We start from the raw sequence: 14,701 nt of genomic DNA on the forward strand, positions 1-14,701 counted from the left end.
ATGGCTGATTATGAATATGATTTCATTGTTCTAGGTGGTGGTACTGCCGGTAACGTTGTGGCTGGGAGGCTTGCTGAGAACCCGGATGTGAGAATATTGGTTGTTGAAGCAGGTGTCGGAAATACCCTGGAGATTGAAGATATCAAGACCCCATCTAGTGCTATGGAGTTGCGTGACTCTCTATATGACTGGGCCTACAAGACCACTATGGTTAAACGTGAAGATTACGAACGTACCGAGAAACCCAACACTCGTGGTAAGGCCCTTGGTGGCAGTTCCTCCTTGAACTACTTCAGTTGGATCCCCGGTTGCAGGTCCACTTTTGACAGATGGGAAGAATTCGGTGGTGAAGAATGGACTTGGGACCCTTTGGTACCTTATCTGAGAAAGAGTGTCACTTACCATGATGACTTGAAACTTTACCCTGAAGAATTAAAAAAGATTGGTAGCGGTGGTCCTCTTCCAATTTCCCATGCTGAATTAGAGAAGAAATTGGTTCCTTTCCGCGAAAAAGTAATCGAAGCCTGCAAATCAAGAGATCTTCCAGTTAACGAAAACACTTTTGATGGTGATATGGTTGGCTTAACCCACTGTGTGAACTCCATCTACCATGGGGTGCGTTCAAGTAGTGTTTACTTTGTGAAGGATAAGTCAAACATCACAATTTTAACTCATGTCCACTCCAAGAAAATCATCATCGATCCTGCTGACAAGGTTACCAAAGGTGTCACTATCATTAAGCTTTCAGGAGAGGAACACAGTTATTATGCCAAACGCGAAGTTATTGTTGCCCAAGGTGTTTTTGAAAGTCCTAAACTATTAATGCTTTCAGGAGTTGGCCCAAAGAAGGAATTAGAGACACATGGTATCGATGTTATTGTTGAGAATCCCCATGTTGGTCAACACTTGCTAGACCATCCAGGTGTCCCATTTGTATTGCACGTAAAAGATGGTTTTGGTATGGACGATCACTTGTTGCATGAAGGTCCAGCACATACTGCTGCAGTTGAGCAGTACAAAAAGGACTCTACAGGTCCTGTTGGTTTCGGTTTGTTTGAATTGATAGGTTTCCCACGTATTGACCATTACCTAGAGAAAGATCCACACTACAGCCAAACCAAAAAGGCCAACGGCGATAAAGATCCATTCGCCCCCAAGGGTCAACCTCACTTCGAGTTAGACTTTGTGAGTATGTTTGGTAGTGCTTTCCAATGGCATTATCCAACTCCAAAAAAGGGTGCTTACACTAGTGTGGTAGTCAATTTGGTCCGTCCGCATTCTAAACCAGGCGAAGTCAGGTTGAACAGCATGGATCCTCTTCTGCAACCATACATCAATTTAAACTTTTTTGCTGATGAGTTGGATATCATCGCAATGAGAGAAGGTATCAGGTTTTCTTACGACATTTTGACCAAAGGTAAGGGGTTCAAGGATATTATCCTCAGCGAGTATCCATGGGAAATGCCACTAGATGACGACAAAGAAATGAGGAAACAGATTTTAGACCGTGTTCAAACCGCATTCGATTCTTGTGGTACTGCTCGTTTGTCTAAAAGCATTAAACAGGGTGTTGTCGATCCATCATTAAAGGTGCATGGGGTCAAGGGATTACGTGTGATTGATGCTTCCGTCATCCCAGTAATCCCAGACTGCCGTATCCAAAATTCTGTCTACGCCATTGGTGAGAAGGGCGCAGACTCGATCAAGGCGGCTCATAGAGACTTGTACTAAACTGGACAGTTTCTCATGATATATATTTTGGAATATTAATATTAATATTATAGGGTATAATTAATCATAAGCAATAAGGGCATTAGGCGAAAATGAAAATGGCATTTTGCTGTTATGCCGGAACCGTCTAATACTCTTTGGGAATGGCCATATTTGAAAAAAAAAAAAAGAAATTAACCTTTTGCTGTTACTCCGAAAAACATCTGGTACCCTTTGGCGATTCCTTTGTTGAAAAAGAACAAAAGACAAATAAAAAAGGGGGGAAGAGCCGATAGGCGAACGAAAGAATCGATATATGCTTTGATAAGCTTTTCGAAGCGCTTGAATCCTTATTGTTCACTTATCGCGGACTACGGTAACCCACAAGCTTCAACATGAATAAGAAAAAACAAAGCTGTATCTAAAAGGTTAGGTCCTGTAATTTTTATGGAAATGATGTGCTAAAATTCGGTAAAATCTGAATAAAGCAGAGCGGAGAGGAAGAGGATCTCTGAGGGTGCGTCATACTCTCAAACTGCCACACTCATGACAGGCTACTAGAATACAAATGGTTCATATCGTATCAAGATTAACTATTTCGATGCTATGCAATGTATGGATATTTGTTTATTGTAGGGCTTTCTTATAATCCGACTTCAGATAAGGTTAAAAGGTACTTTCATTTATATCAACTCTATGATTTTGTGGAGTTAGGCCTTATAACGCATTAAACAAGACCGTTGAAAGTGAGACTTAGTGACTAAAGAAAATCTGAATCAACAAAACCATACAGCGAATAGGTTTTGACAAGTATGAAAAAAGGTGAATTAAGAGACGTTATTGTAATGGAGATGAGGGGTTAAGAGATTTCAATCGAAGAACAACTATTTTACTGTAGCTGAAAGATGCGGATACAGCAGGATGGAGGTTCGGTTACCGTATGACGTTAGAGCGGAACTGGCGGAAATGGCGGATGTGTGAATCGGAACGAAGAAGAGCCTCTGCAACGCAAGTGCTAAATCAAAAATCACCATGAGACAGAAGTTGTTGAATCAAGAGATTTCAATCAGGGATTGAGAAGTCTTCATATCATCCGGGGGCAGAACCAACAAAGGGCACGTCTTACATCAAATGTATTTCATAACATACCATCAAACTACCTAATATTGCAATAAAAATGAAGAATCATTGGAATAATTTATGAAGCCTGAGCATTAGTTCTCTGGGCGACAGGGATGGTAAAAACCTGAACTATAATTTACTTCAATGGCTTTGGAGAAATATTGAAAATTTTTAGTGACATAGTGATTAAATGAACTGTTGTTGAAAGATCTTTAAGCAACTACTAGACTGCTTCTGATAGAGGTTTTTAGGATCGAATCTGAAGTGGAGGTAAAATTTTGAATTGCACAAAGAGAGGAGTTGAAAACATCACTTGATGTCACATTGTACAAGGAGTGTAGTGAGTGTAGTGCTAGCGACGCTTACGCTTTCGGTATGGAATGTTAAACACTTTTTTTCTTTTCTTATATTGAATAACCAGGCCAATTCAAAGTTTACAAGTAGGGAGCTGTTTACTACTAGCGAATTCTTATGTGAGCTTATTGTCCGAAGGTATTTGAAGCTCAGCTGTGATTTTGCTGAAAAAAGTTCATGAACGCATTAGACAGGAAGCTGCGCTATCATCTACAATCAGGGCGAAGATGACTGGCGCAAACGTGAATGGACCGTCATCAATAATTCAAAACATCTGTGATCCACATGTCGTGGCTAGTAAATCATACTGTTTCATTATCTATAACCAAACACTGCGATAATTGCTTTCATCTTGACATTATTCGTCAAAAGTTTTGAAAAACTGAATTAGAATTTTACAAACAACGCATCATTCTAGTGCACCATGCTTTTCATTAAATGCAAATCGAAATCTACGTATTGTCACATCTGAAATTTTATGCAGGGGATAATTTGCAATTGTGCAAAAAATGTGACTTCAGTGAATAAAGAAAGATGAAATCCTTAAGATAGAACTATAAAGATCTGTGGAAAGGCAGATGCGATACCACATTTTGGAGATTGCACCCGAACAATAAAGCTTTTGCCAATAATTTTTGTGATGCAAGATGCCATACCAAGTAAGCCACGCTTAAAGAGGTGACCTCGAGGAAGTCAAGAGAATGCTGTTAGAAAATTCTGATACTCCAAAAATTTCAGTGACAGAAAGTGCATGCAGCGGTCAGTTTTGTAGAGATATTTTCAACATATATGGTTGAGTTGAATTACGAGGAAGCTATCTTTTTTAAGAGAAACACTGACTGTTCATAGAAGATACATCAGGAGATGCTCGCTCTAAAAACTTAAGTGGATTTCGAATACGTGTGGCTTATTTTTCATATACTGAGTCAGGAGACAGAAAGTACCACTAGTTATTTAGCCCCACTCATGAACCTAGAAAGAGGAGAATTCTACTAAGAGGGCAGTTAATTTTTTTTTTTTTTTTTTTTTTTTTTATTTATTGCTAAATGATTTGGTGTGTGCTGCTTTTACGGTAGAAGCCTGGTTACGAAGTTTGAGAACTTATCCATATCAGCAAGGTTAAATCTAGTTAACAGATGGAATCGGTAAGGTCTTATTAAGTTATTTGAAATAGTTGAATGACAATTGCGAGACAGCATTTTTGGAATCCCCAAATAGTGAATTATCATCGGGAAGAACAAAAGACTTATCGACTACTAAATAAAAAGCCAAAGAATGCCCTTTGTTACTCTAATTGAACAAGATATCCTTTACGTTTGATATAGCTAGAAATCAGATCATTCCAGAGGGCTAAAAAGAAGCAGTAGGAAAGATCGAATGGTTAGAAGATCGCCAAGTTTAAACATGATCGCTTAGTGCGGTCCAATTTTTATTTTAAAATTAGTTTTCGTTGAAATGTCAGCATGGAGATATGGTATTGCATATACGAGCACTTCATTTGTTTACTAAAATGTGGGATTGAAGGGAATATGAATTGTATTATAAGAGACGTCAATATCAAAGTGAACGTGAAATGGGTTTTTTAATCCGCCCAAATGTGACTCCATACTTACCAGAATAAGCAAATTGTGTCACTAGTTGGGTCGAATTCTTACCAGTGAAGAGCCCTTCAAGTTTCTTCATTGGGGGATTACATAATAGAAAGAAGTATTCGACACAGAAATATCATGTACAAGCGAGTTCCAGATTCAAATCTTTTTTAATCTCTTTATTGCAGTCTTTCTCGAACTGAGAAACGAATTACCACAATTTCTTTCCTCAGCAATACACTGTCCAACGTTATTTTTACTTTTCGTTCGTGGAAATGAATAATGGTGCTCACAATTATAGATAAAACCCGTGCCGTAAGTTGTTCAACTCTCCAAATTCCCAAGAGTTACATGCCCCAGTTGTAAAACATCCTCTGATATAATATTCTCTGTCAGACATTTGCGCATGTTCAGTATTTTCAGTGTGCCCAATGGGTATACCTTATAAGTTACAAAGTCCTAAATTAATATCTTAGGGGCCTTCATCCGTCTATGACATCTGCCGTTTCGTTCATTGCAGCTAGAAGACAAATTACTACGATAATAGCAACTTCGAAATTCTACGAAGGTGATAACAGGTGATTGTGTCGGTGTTGAGGGATCTTTCCAAACTCAAAATGTAATGCTATTGTTAAAGAGAAAGGTACAAACATTAAAATGTAATTAAGTAAAACAAGGAAAAGTTTGGCAAAACATTCTCCAGAGATGACTCCGTTGGAATGAAAGAACTCCAGGTAATAAAGTAATCAAGTTGAAGGGTTGAGAGTCGGCTAGAAAGCCCAGAGAGGGCGACAGTTGCTAGAATAGAGGTGAAGTGCATTGTTAAACGATTGATTTATGAGGAAAAATGTAGCAGATCCACGAATGATCTCTTCGTCGTCCCCATTCATAACGAACATATTCCTGTGCATCGTGGGCGCTTATCTCAGGTCTTCTAATTATAAATATTTAACCGCAGGGTTTCTAATGCGAGGCTTTAGAAGTTAATCTGCCCGCGTTTGCCAAGATCAAGAATAACGTACTTCTAGGAAAATTTTTATAACAGAGGGGCCTCGAGGATGCACGAATTTTTAAATAAGGACATATGATTTTGATCTTTTATTATTGAAAGTTGGAAATGAATTCATGTGATGAGGTCTCGGGTTAATGACAGTTATTAATGGCACATTCTTGTTTTTATTTTGATGATTGACATACATATGCTTCTTTTTCTTTTATGACGTATGGAGAGAGAGAGGCATTCAAGGTGTCAAAAATAGGCGCGATGTATACGGCAAGGTTCCAACGGAGGTTGCTCTTGTAGCTTCCATGCAAGTTGTTTTTCGCGATGGACGAAGAACAGGCTTTTTACAAGCTCGGACTTCATGAGCCAAAGTATGCGGGTTAAGATCTCATGGTTTTATTATAGCCAATACACAGTTAAATACGAAGCGCATTAGACCCACTTTCTTAAAACTGATGTTCAACAGCACAGGATAAAGGATGGCTTTTAGATGAAGTTGAAAGGAACTGGTGAAGAGAAGTTGATCCTCGAATCATAGCAAATACCACATCGAATACAATTACAATGGCTGTTTTAGTTACAGGTGCTACAGGTTTTATCGCCAAATGGGTCTTGGATTGTTTGTTAAAAGAGAATTACCAAGTTATCGGTACTGTTAGGTCGCAAGAGAAGGGGGACAAGTTGCATAAGCAGTTTGGAAGTCCTTCGAATTTGAGCTTTGAAATTATAAAGGATATTTCTGATACAGAGGCCTTTAAACCTCTTTTCAAGAAAAGACGTAAGGAAATTGACATTGTGTTGCACATGGCATCACCATTTCACTATAATACTAGCGACTATGAAAAGGATCTATTGACTCCTGCAGTAAACGGTACAAAGGGTGTTTTCCATGCAATCCAGAACTATGGCGATGTCAAGAAGGTCATCGTCACCTCCTCTTTTGTTGCAATCTTGGATGTTGCGAAATTTGCTGATGGCGGCGCTGTTTTCACAGAAAAGGATTGGAACCCTGCCACTTGGGAAGGATGTCAGACTGACCCCATGAATGCCTACTACGGTTCAAAGAAATTTGCAGAAGAGATTGCTTGGGCGTTTGCAAAGGAGAATAATATCTCATTGACCACCATTAACCCAGTTTTAGTGTTCGGACCTCAGAAATTTGATGAAGATGTCACGACTCAGTTGAACACTTCTAATGAGATTATCAATAGGTTAATTCGCAGCAAGCCAGGTGATAAAATTGAACCAGATTACCATTCCGTCTATGTCGATGTTCGTGATGTTGCAAGGGCTCATTTGATTGCATTCCAAAAGGATACTGCTGGTGAAAGACTGGGTCTTTCCAATGGTGGATTTAGCTCTCAGGGCATCCTTGATATATTGAATGAAAAGTTCCCACAGTTGAACATTACCAAAGGGTCCGAACCTGGTAAAGGAGATACAAAGCCCGCCGCTAAGTTTGACAACAGACACTCTAAAAAAGTGCTAGGATTTCCATTTATCAGCCTGGAACAGTCAGTGTACGATACTGCGACACAAGTTTTGAAAAAGGAAGGATATTTGTAGAAAGTAAAGTAAAGAGGTTTCAGAGTCTCAAGTAGATAAGCGTATATATGTTGAAATTAATATTTGGCTAGGCGCGGTGTAGAATAAAAGTTTTTCAAGACGACGCGGGATCTGGTGAAATACAATTTTATAAAGGATTTGGAATCTAGCGGAGGGTGACGTACCTTTTATCGGTGATAACAAAGCAAAGGACAAGCTATAGAAAATGAGATTTTGAAACTCAATGAAAAGTTGGCATGATACATTACATTGACTTCAATGGAGAAAAAACAACAACAAAACAAACACAAATATTGATAATTTGACTAGAGATTACTGCTTAGGTGGTGTGGTGAGACTAGAGGGATGCTGATTGATAAATCACTCTCGTACTACATACTACGGTTGATTTCCAGGAGGTCCTAAATGCGATTAAGAACCGGTGATACCGGTGTATGAGAAATGGGATCCTAGCCCATGGAGATTAGATGTGAGTGAATTGAACCTAGGCAAATTCGACGGGTGAAAATACTCTAATGGAGTCTATTTTAATATAAAACCGAGTCCTTTTTATTGCTAAGCAGCTGAGAAGTTATATGCTACACTAGAAAAGTTGGAAGGGACCCAATAATATCTTATATTGCCTGACTTGAGATCTTACCTTCATACTCACCTTGAACCAAGCTCCCCAAATGTTAATAGCAGAAAAAAAAAAAAATCCACATAAAAGACATCGAAAAAACGTATAACAATACACAAAGGTGGAAGAATTCAAATCCTTTGCAGGTGTGCCAAGAGGATACATCTCCGAGCATACAGGGAGCTAACCTCGATTCTGCGCCTTTGATCAGCCCAATTGTGTGCTTGAATTAAGACGATCAACAAGAAAGCTTCGATAATCATGGTAGGTGTGTTGGCGATCAGTTGACCTGTTGTACTCCAGTGCAAGGCTGAGGATATAATGATGAGACCAATAACAGAACATACAGCGAACAGGACACTCAGAGGACTCGAGCAAACATGGCTGATCCATGCCGAAACTTTGTAATCTAGAGACTTAGATGTGGGAATATCAAGACCAGTGTATTCCGGAGGGCAGGTTATGCCCGCCAAATGGAAAAGTTCCAAATCTTCTTCAGCAACAATCCGATAACTATGCTCTTCCTTATTGGTGATTCGATGGTAAGCTTCTCTGATGACGAAGCCGTCGAGATAACCCATGAGACCAGTGTACGTACCGATAATCAACCACCAGTCATCACTCCAACTTAATTGGTTTCCAATACCTAACCAAATGCTGAACACAACGATAGCGATAATGATGCCGATACCTGTACCGATAACATCCGCATAAAAATCGATGCTTCTTTGACCCCATCCTCTCTTCTTTGTCTCCATGGCAATGACTGGATTTTGTGTGTCAAAATCACCGAATTTTCTACGTGCCTCGGTCTCGATATCGACGTCCATAGTCATGATACCTCGGATGAACTTGCCTATGTACTTATCATGCCTGGATCTGATATTCTGCAAAAAGACAGAGCACACCATAAGTACAACTGCAGTAGCAGTATTTATATACAATTGCCAATTATCAGCAAACCTGGCCAGACGTGGATTACTACCAGTTTTTTCACCTGTGTATGGGGGACTATTACCAGCGTCGATCCAGAGAGCACCTGTGCCAATCCAGATGAAAATGCATATCCAGAAAATGATGATAACATACAAAGAACCTAAAATGACACTGGTAAAGGAGCAAAACTTGTCGTACCACGTCTCTGAGGGCAATTTACCTTCGGTTGCTGACCTTTCAGTGACGGAATTGCATTGCATTTCTTCAGAATGGACGCTGACACAATCATCCTTCAGATCTTTCTTACCTGAGCTTCTCGACAGCTGTCTGCTACTGAACAATCTTTTCAAAGTGCCAATGCGCGATCTGACATTACCACAGACAGACAACTGTTCATGCGTACTGATGAGCTGCTGCCTCATCAACAAAGTGTCCCAAATGTAGCACTGAATCGATTGACCATCTTGCATCACCACTTGCCAAACGCTGGGTGCCTTATAAACAATACCTATGATGCACCAAACGGCTAAAATGATCCACATAAAAAAAAAGACAAATTGGGAGCCAGCCCAAGCTACCATCCAGTCCATGCAGTGATCAGTAATACCTTTGCGAAGACCAGTGAACCCCCGGCTTGTTTGAACATGACCTCTCTTTGTTAGGACAACTTCATTCATATCTGATTCAGCATATGAACAATTCACACTCACGTCATCTTTGTCCTTGCTCGAAACAGAGCTACCTGAAGACGAAACATCATGCAGCTCAGTTACAGTGCTTCCATCGGGCCTGGGAACAGCCGCTGGGGCACGGTAATACATAGTGGGCCTGGAACCCGGGTTGTTAAAGAACTCAGAAAGTTTTCCCATTCCTTGATGCGCTTTTATTTATTCCTATGGTTATATTCGTTGATGAATGACATTTGATATGCTTCAGCACCTTCTTTTATAAGATTGAATGCAAATCAACTAAGATCTAAACGAGGAACAACAAAAAGGGTACAGTTTACATATGCGAGTTAATATTAATATTCTTATAATGAATGCTCCACATATCAAAATGGAGCACTATATAGGCTTGATTGGGCATTCACCGCTCTATATCTCGTTAGTTTGTCAAGTTATTAAAACATTGAACGTTTGCCAGGAAATAGAAGAGAAGAAAGAGTCAAACTAAATTATTCAATCATCTTAAGAATTTTAGTTATGATAAAAACAGACTTTGCTTGGCGTCTCTGCTTAACCTTCTTGCTGCTAAACCAACAAACCTGTCCCAACAGTGGTTAAGTGTATATACACATATATATCAATTTTGTTTTGTTTTGATTTAACAGGGTCCTGCGGTTCTATGCATATAACCAACCCGTAACTATGCCATTTTTTTCATTCGAAGACTTCTTTTCTACGTGCTCCTATTTACTGGATAGCAAGCTGCCACACTAAAATTGTTCGTCTCCCGGGTAACCCTAGTACATTTATCTCACGCGATCTGTGTGCTTTTACTGATTATTTTTTTACACCTCTTTTTTCTGGGTGCATATTAAGAACATATATTATGAGAGGTTTTCAGCTGCCGCCTTCGGATGAAGTAGAACGAATAGATTGCTTCGCTACCTTTACGAAGCAGAATATCTTGTAAAACTTGTGGTAGGAGAGCTGTAGAGAAATAGTTTTTCTTTGAATTTTTTGGGTTTGAATTGCTTTTAATCAATGCTCATCAAATGAAGTCCAGTGAATGAGGAACAATTTTGATTATTTAGTTAGGTTTCTGGATAGTCTGTACGACGAATGGAAAAAGTACGAAGAATAACGGAAAAAAAAGCATAAATGTGGAAACATTTAATGGGGTATGCCTCATTTCTTTAAAAAAGCTTCCAAATTTTCAATTCTTTCTTAGCGCCCATGTCTATCGATTTACTTGTTGAAGCTTGTCCTTTCAAGTATTTTGTCGGATAAATTTCGATGCTAAAGCCGCACGGCTGACACGTACTTTTTTCAGGATCCGGGGGACGAGGTAATGTATGATTCAGTTCACAGGATGAAAACCCGAAATCTAACGGCACAGCAATACCAGCAGAACCATGAAAGTAAATTGTATTGACAGTTCAAGATTACGGGCGACATTTTTGTTAAGAAACTCCAAACAATGGCTAGTGGATAGCTTGTTGGAAGGTTAGCTGTCTTTTTAAAAATGAATTCCACCACTTAGAGCAGAATGTTACAAAGTATAGTAGGTATTCCTATTACAATGGTGCATGAATTTCGACTTGGATATGCAAACTCTTTCAGTACTTATTCTCACCACGTTCGCAAAACCCCAAAGTAGCGGCTAAGAGGGTGCGCATACCTTATTAGTTTCACGAACGATATCCTTAAGATCGGAATAGCTAGTATCTTCAGATTTTAAGGGCAGAAGCATGAATTGAGATTCGTAGAAATCCAAACATTCCTTTCCATCAGGAAATTTTTCGTGTGCATGAGTCCATATTCCCTCGACACGCAGGTACCAGTTCATGTGACTGGCTATACGATCCCACTTTTCGAGATCATCTCCAGGAGCAAAGTGCATCACAGTTGCTAGAAATTTCACTCTTTGAGTAATATCTACAGCTTTGTACTTCTCTTTGATATGTGACTCGTAAGCACCAAAGATATCTTTAAAATTGTAATAAAGTAGCCATATTGTTATCATAGAGTAGCTATCATTCGCAAGTTTCAAAACTGTAAAACCAAGCGGGGATCGTACATTTTTGAGAAAGCCTCTATCGGAAATAAGCCGCATAAATCTCCCGTAGCGCTCATTGCCTGGCAAAGACTTAGGGTTTGAGGGAAATTCATCCTGGAGAAACTTTTTGTAAACCTCATTTGTTGCCTGGCTGTAACGTTTTACAGCTTCAAGAGAGACATCAGGCGCTGAAATCACGGAAGGTCTCAAGATGTGTTCTCTGAAGGAATTGTGACACTCGTCTCCGTCACAAAAAAAATGACGTGATCTCCAATAGTCCTGTTCATAAAATTCATTATTCATTTTGGATGCTACCTCATGCCATTTCTTCGTATCAAGTCCAGGATTCACAGCTAAAACATTACGAGAAAACATTTCTTTCGTATTGGAAAGTACTTTATCTTTTCTAATACGAAATTGGTGGCGGAGGAGAAAGAAGAACAGACCAATCACAACAGCACCAATGTAACCGATGTAAGTGAAAACAACTACCTCGATAACACACAAAGATATAATTACTCGCCAGGAAAGATCAAAGTCGCATACATTGTGAACTATGCTCCTTAAAATGCGTCTGAAAGAATACTCCAGCGGCATAGGCTTGGGTTCTTTTTGATCGAGGTGCTTTTCCATGCTGGTGGTGATCTGCAGCTTGAAAGAAAAAACCTCCTGCAGCGCTCACCTTCTTATCTACATTATCAACATTACCCGAAGAAATCCAGAGAAAGAAAAATTGATATAAGACCGGGGCCTGCGGATCTCGGGGATTCTTGGGCATGCATTGCAACCATTGGCAACCAAAGATGCAAATATATCCTTTTTTGATATTTAGTGCTTTGTGGGCTCTAGGAACAACCCAGGAGTTTGTTCCTACGGTATGGAGATCTAATGTGGAGGTTTATGAAACCGATTTTGAGCATTGGGGTGGCGTCTTGGATGCCTTCAGGGATTCCAATACTTTGATGTTTCATTTCGAGGATAATTTCGAGGATCGTTTGCTGATAACATTTGATAACGGTAGGAATTGGCGAACTGTAGATGTGTTTGGGGAAGGTATTCCATGGGTGGATGTTGATAAGTTTCATAAAGAGAGAGCGTTCGTAACGACCTCGTCTGGAAAGATCTATATGACGGAAGATCAGGGAAGAAGTTGGAAGCAACTTTCTTTACCACAGGACGAGATTGATTGCTTCTCTGACACACATCCTTTCAATACGAATCTTCTATTGCTACACTGCGATTCCCGGCTGGAAAATAATCCAGAGACAACTCCAGATTCATCCTCTTTTCAGGAACGTATCGCTTACGCTTCTGATGACGCTGGGAAAAGCTTTAGACGTATTTCGGCGCCATTTGAAGAATATGAAGCTACCCAAGACCTAGAATACCGTGGTACTGACTGCCAGTTTGCCACTTTATCAAAAGAGTCTATTTTCGATAGGGATGGAATTTATTGCATGCACCGTTTGAGAAACAGGACGGAAATTCAAAAACAGTCTACACATCCATATGGTATGGGTACCGCCTTCTACACAACCGATTTGGGTCAAAGTACAAAACTCTTTGATGAATTAAAAAGCTCTTCGGTAGAAAATATATGGGTTTTTCCCTTCCATATTTTGGTAATTACATCAGAGGCCAATGAAGTGGACGGTACTGCACACAGAATTTGGGTTTCTACAGGCGGGCCTCTCAAACCTGCATGCCTACCTAAGCGGGTGGCCTCTTTACCACATGTGGTCAGCATGCCACTGGAGCTTGATCGAGAGCGTATATTATTAAGTGCTGTTTTGGAAGAAGATGAAGGTCACGGAAAATCCGAGCATTTCCTACTGTCCGATTCTTCTGGTCTCAACTTTTCTCTCATCGACTCCATAACACAAGAACCTGCTCAGCATGTGATGATAAAAAAGCTATATAACCTCGAGGGAACAGTATGGGGTGAATTCATTTTTAGAGAGGTTCATAATCGGAGCACGGAATTGAGCATGGATGAAACAAATCTTGATAAGAAGGTCAATTGGCTTCAAAGAATTATTGAATTTATAAAGAAGCATGTCCTCCACAGAAAGCCCTATCCCCTCATGGAACCTTTCCCCTTTATCGAATATAAACGATTTTCCAAGAATAAAATAAGCTTCGACAATGGGGAAACATGGACCAATTTAAAGGTTGTGGATCCATCTGGAAAACATAAGAACCTTTTCCAATGCGATATCGATGATGTAGAACACTGTTCTTTCCAGAAAAAAAATTTTTATTCTCCATTAATTAGAAATGAACCAACAGCTGGTATACTCATGGAAACCGGTGTTGTTAGAGAACGTTCCCTAATCTTAGGTGAAAAAGATGCAATGGCTTTTATTTCACGAGACGGTGGTGCTTCTTGGGAGGTGGCTTTTGAATTTCCTGTGTATGCAGCATTTTTGGATTTTGGGAACATTATCGTTGCTATACCCAAGTTGTCTCAGAAAAACGGTAGGACATTGAAGAAGTTCTTTTATTCTGTGGATCAGGGAAATAATTGGAGGGAATATTACCTCGATATCGTACTTGATGAACCTGCACATGCGTACGATCTCGTACTTGATAGCTGGGGTTTAAACGCTGTGATAGGCCTTGTTAAACAAAAATACGAGCGGTCCAGTAAATATACCTTTTACACAATAGACTTTTCAGAAGTGTTCGGGGGGAGTGCTTGCACTGACGAAGATTGGGAAAAATGGTTTTTGTCTGATGGCAAGTGTTTTAATGGTGTCAAGTACAGCTTTAACAGAAGAAAAGCGGATGCCCAATGTTTGATGAGGAAAACATTTGAAGAGCTAACACTAAATGAGGAGAGTTGTGAGCCTAAAGACATCCAGAGTAATATTTAGTTGTTTTTGAGAAGTTTTTGTCGCCAGTTTTTCGATTCTTAATGTGTTGTTTGGTTGTTAATATGGGTAAATGGACGTCAATCTGGGGCTGGCTACCAAATTAACTCTCTTCAGGTAGTTAACGAGGCACTTCTGCACACACAAGAATTTCTTAAGTAAAAATGGAATTCTCAACTATAAATGTTAATTCTATTATCCCAAA

At 39.6% G+C, this 14,701-nt stretch overlaps 5 protein-coding genes across 5 annotated transcripts; 3 read left to right on the plus strand and 2 right to left on the minus strand.

The window, feature by feature from the left end:
- Positions 1–1,731, plus strand: ZYRO0F18634g (GMC family oxidoreductase; the record flags this gene model as incomplete). Its single annotated transcript, XM_002497967.1, has 1 exon — positions 1–1,731. One exon carries the CDS (start codon positions 1–3, stop codon positions 1,729–1,731), a length of 1,731 nt encoding a protein of 576 aa, XP_002498012.1.
- A 4,611-nt stretch (positions 1,732–6,342) lies between these two features.
- Positions 6,343–7,344, plus strand: ZYRO0F18656g (SDR family oxidoreductase; the record flags this gene model as incomplete). The annotated part of the gene is made up of 1 exon (XM_002497968.1): positions 6,343–7,344. One exon carries the CDS (start codon positions 6,343–6,345, stop codon positions 7,342–7,344), a length of 1,002 nt encoding a protein of 333 aa, XP_002498013.1.
- Positions 7,345–8,094: 750 nt separating this feature from the next.
- Positions 8,095–9,768, minus strand: FET4 (Fet4p; the record flags this gene model as incomplete). The annotated part of the gene is made up of 1 exon (XM_002497969.1): positions 8,095–9,768. The coding sequence occupies one exon, from the start codon at positions 9,766–9,768 to the stop codon at positions 8,095–8,097; it is 1,674 nt and encodes a 557-aa protein (XP_002498014.1).
- A 1,459-nt stretch (positions 9,769–11,227) lies between these two features.
- Positions 11,228–12,256, minus strand: ZYRO0F18700g (uncharacterized protein; the record flags this gene model as incomplete). The annotated part of the gene is made up of 1 exon (XM_002497970.1): positions 11,228–12,256. One exon carries the CDS (start codon positions 12,254–12,256, stop codon positions 11,228–11,230), a length of 1,029 nt encoding a protein of 342 aa, XP_002498015.1.
- Positions 12,257–12,399: 143 nt separating this feature from the next.
- Positions 12,400–14,499, plus strand: ZYRO0F18722g (uncharacterized protein; the record flags this gene model as incomplete). Its single annotated transcript, XM_002497971.1, has 1 exon — positions 12,400–14,499. One exon carries the CDS (start codon positions 12,400–12,402, stop codon positions 14,497–14,499), a length of 2,100 nt encoding a protein of 699 aa, XP_002498016.1.
- Between the last annotated feature and the right edge of the window lie 202 nt (positions 14,500–14,701).

This window comes from Zygosaccharomyces rouxii (assembly GCF_000026365.1).
Source record: "Zygosaccharomyces rouxii strain CBS732 chromosome F complete sequence".
NCBI classification, from domain to species: domain Eukaryota; kingdom Fungi; phylum Ascomycota; class Saccharomycetes; order Saccharomycetales; family Saccharomycetaceae; genus Zygosaccharomyces; species Zygosaccharomyces rouxii.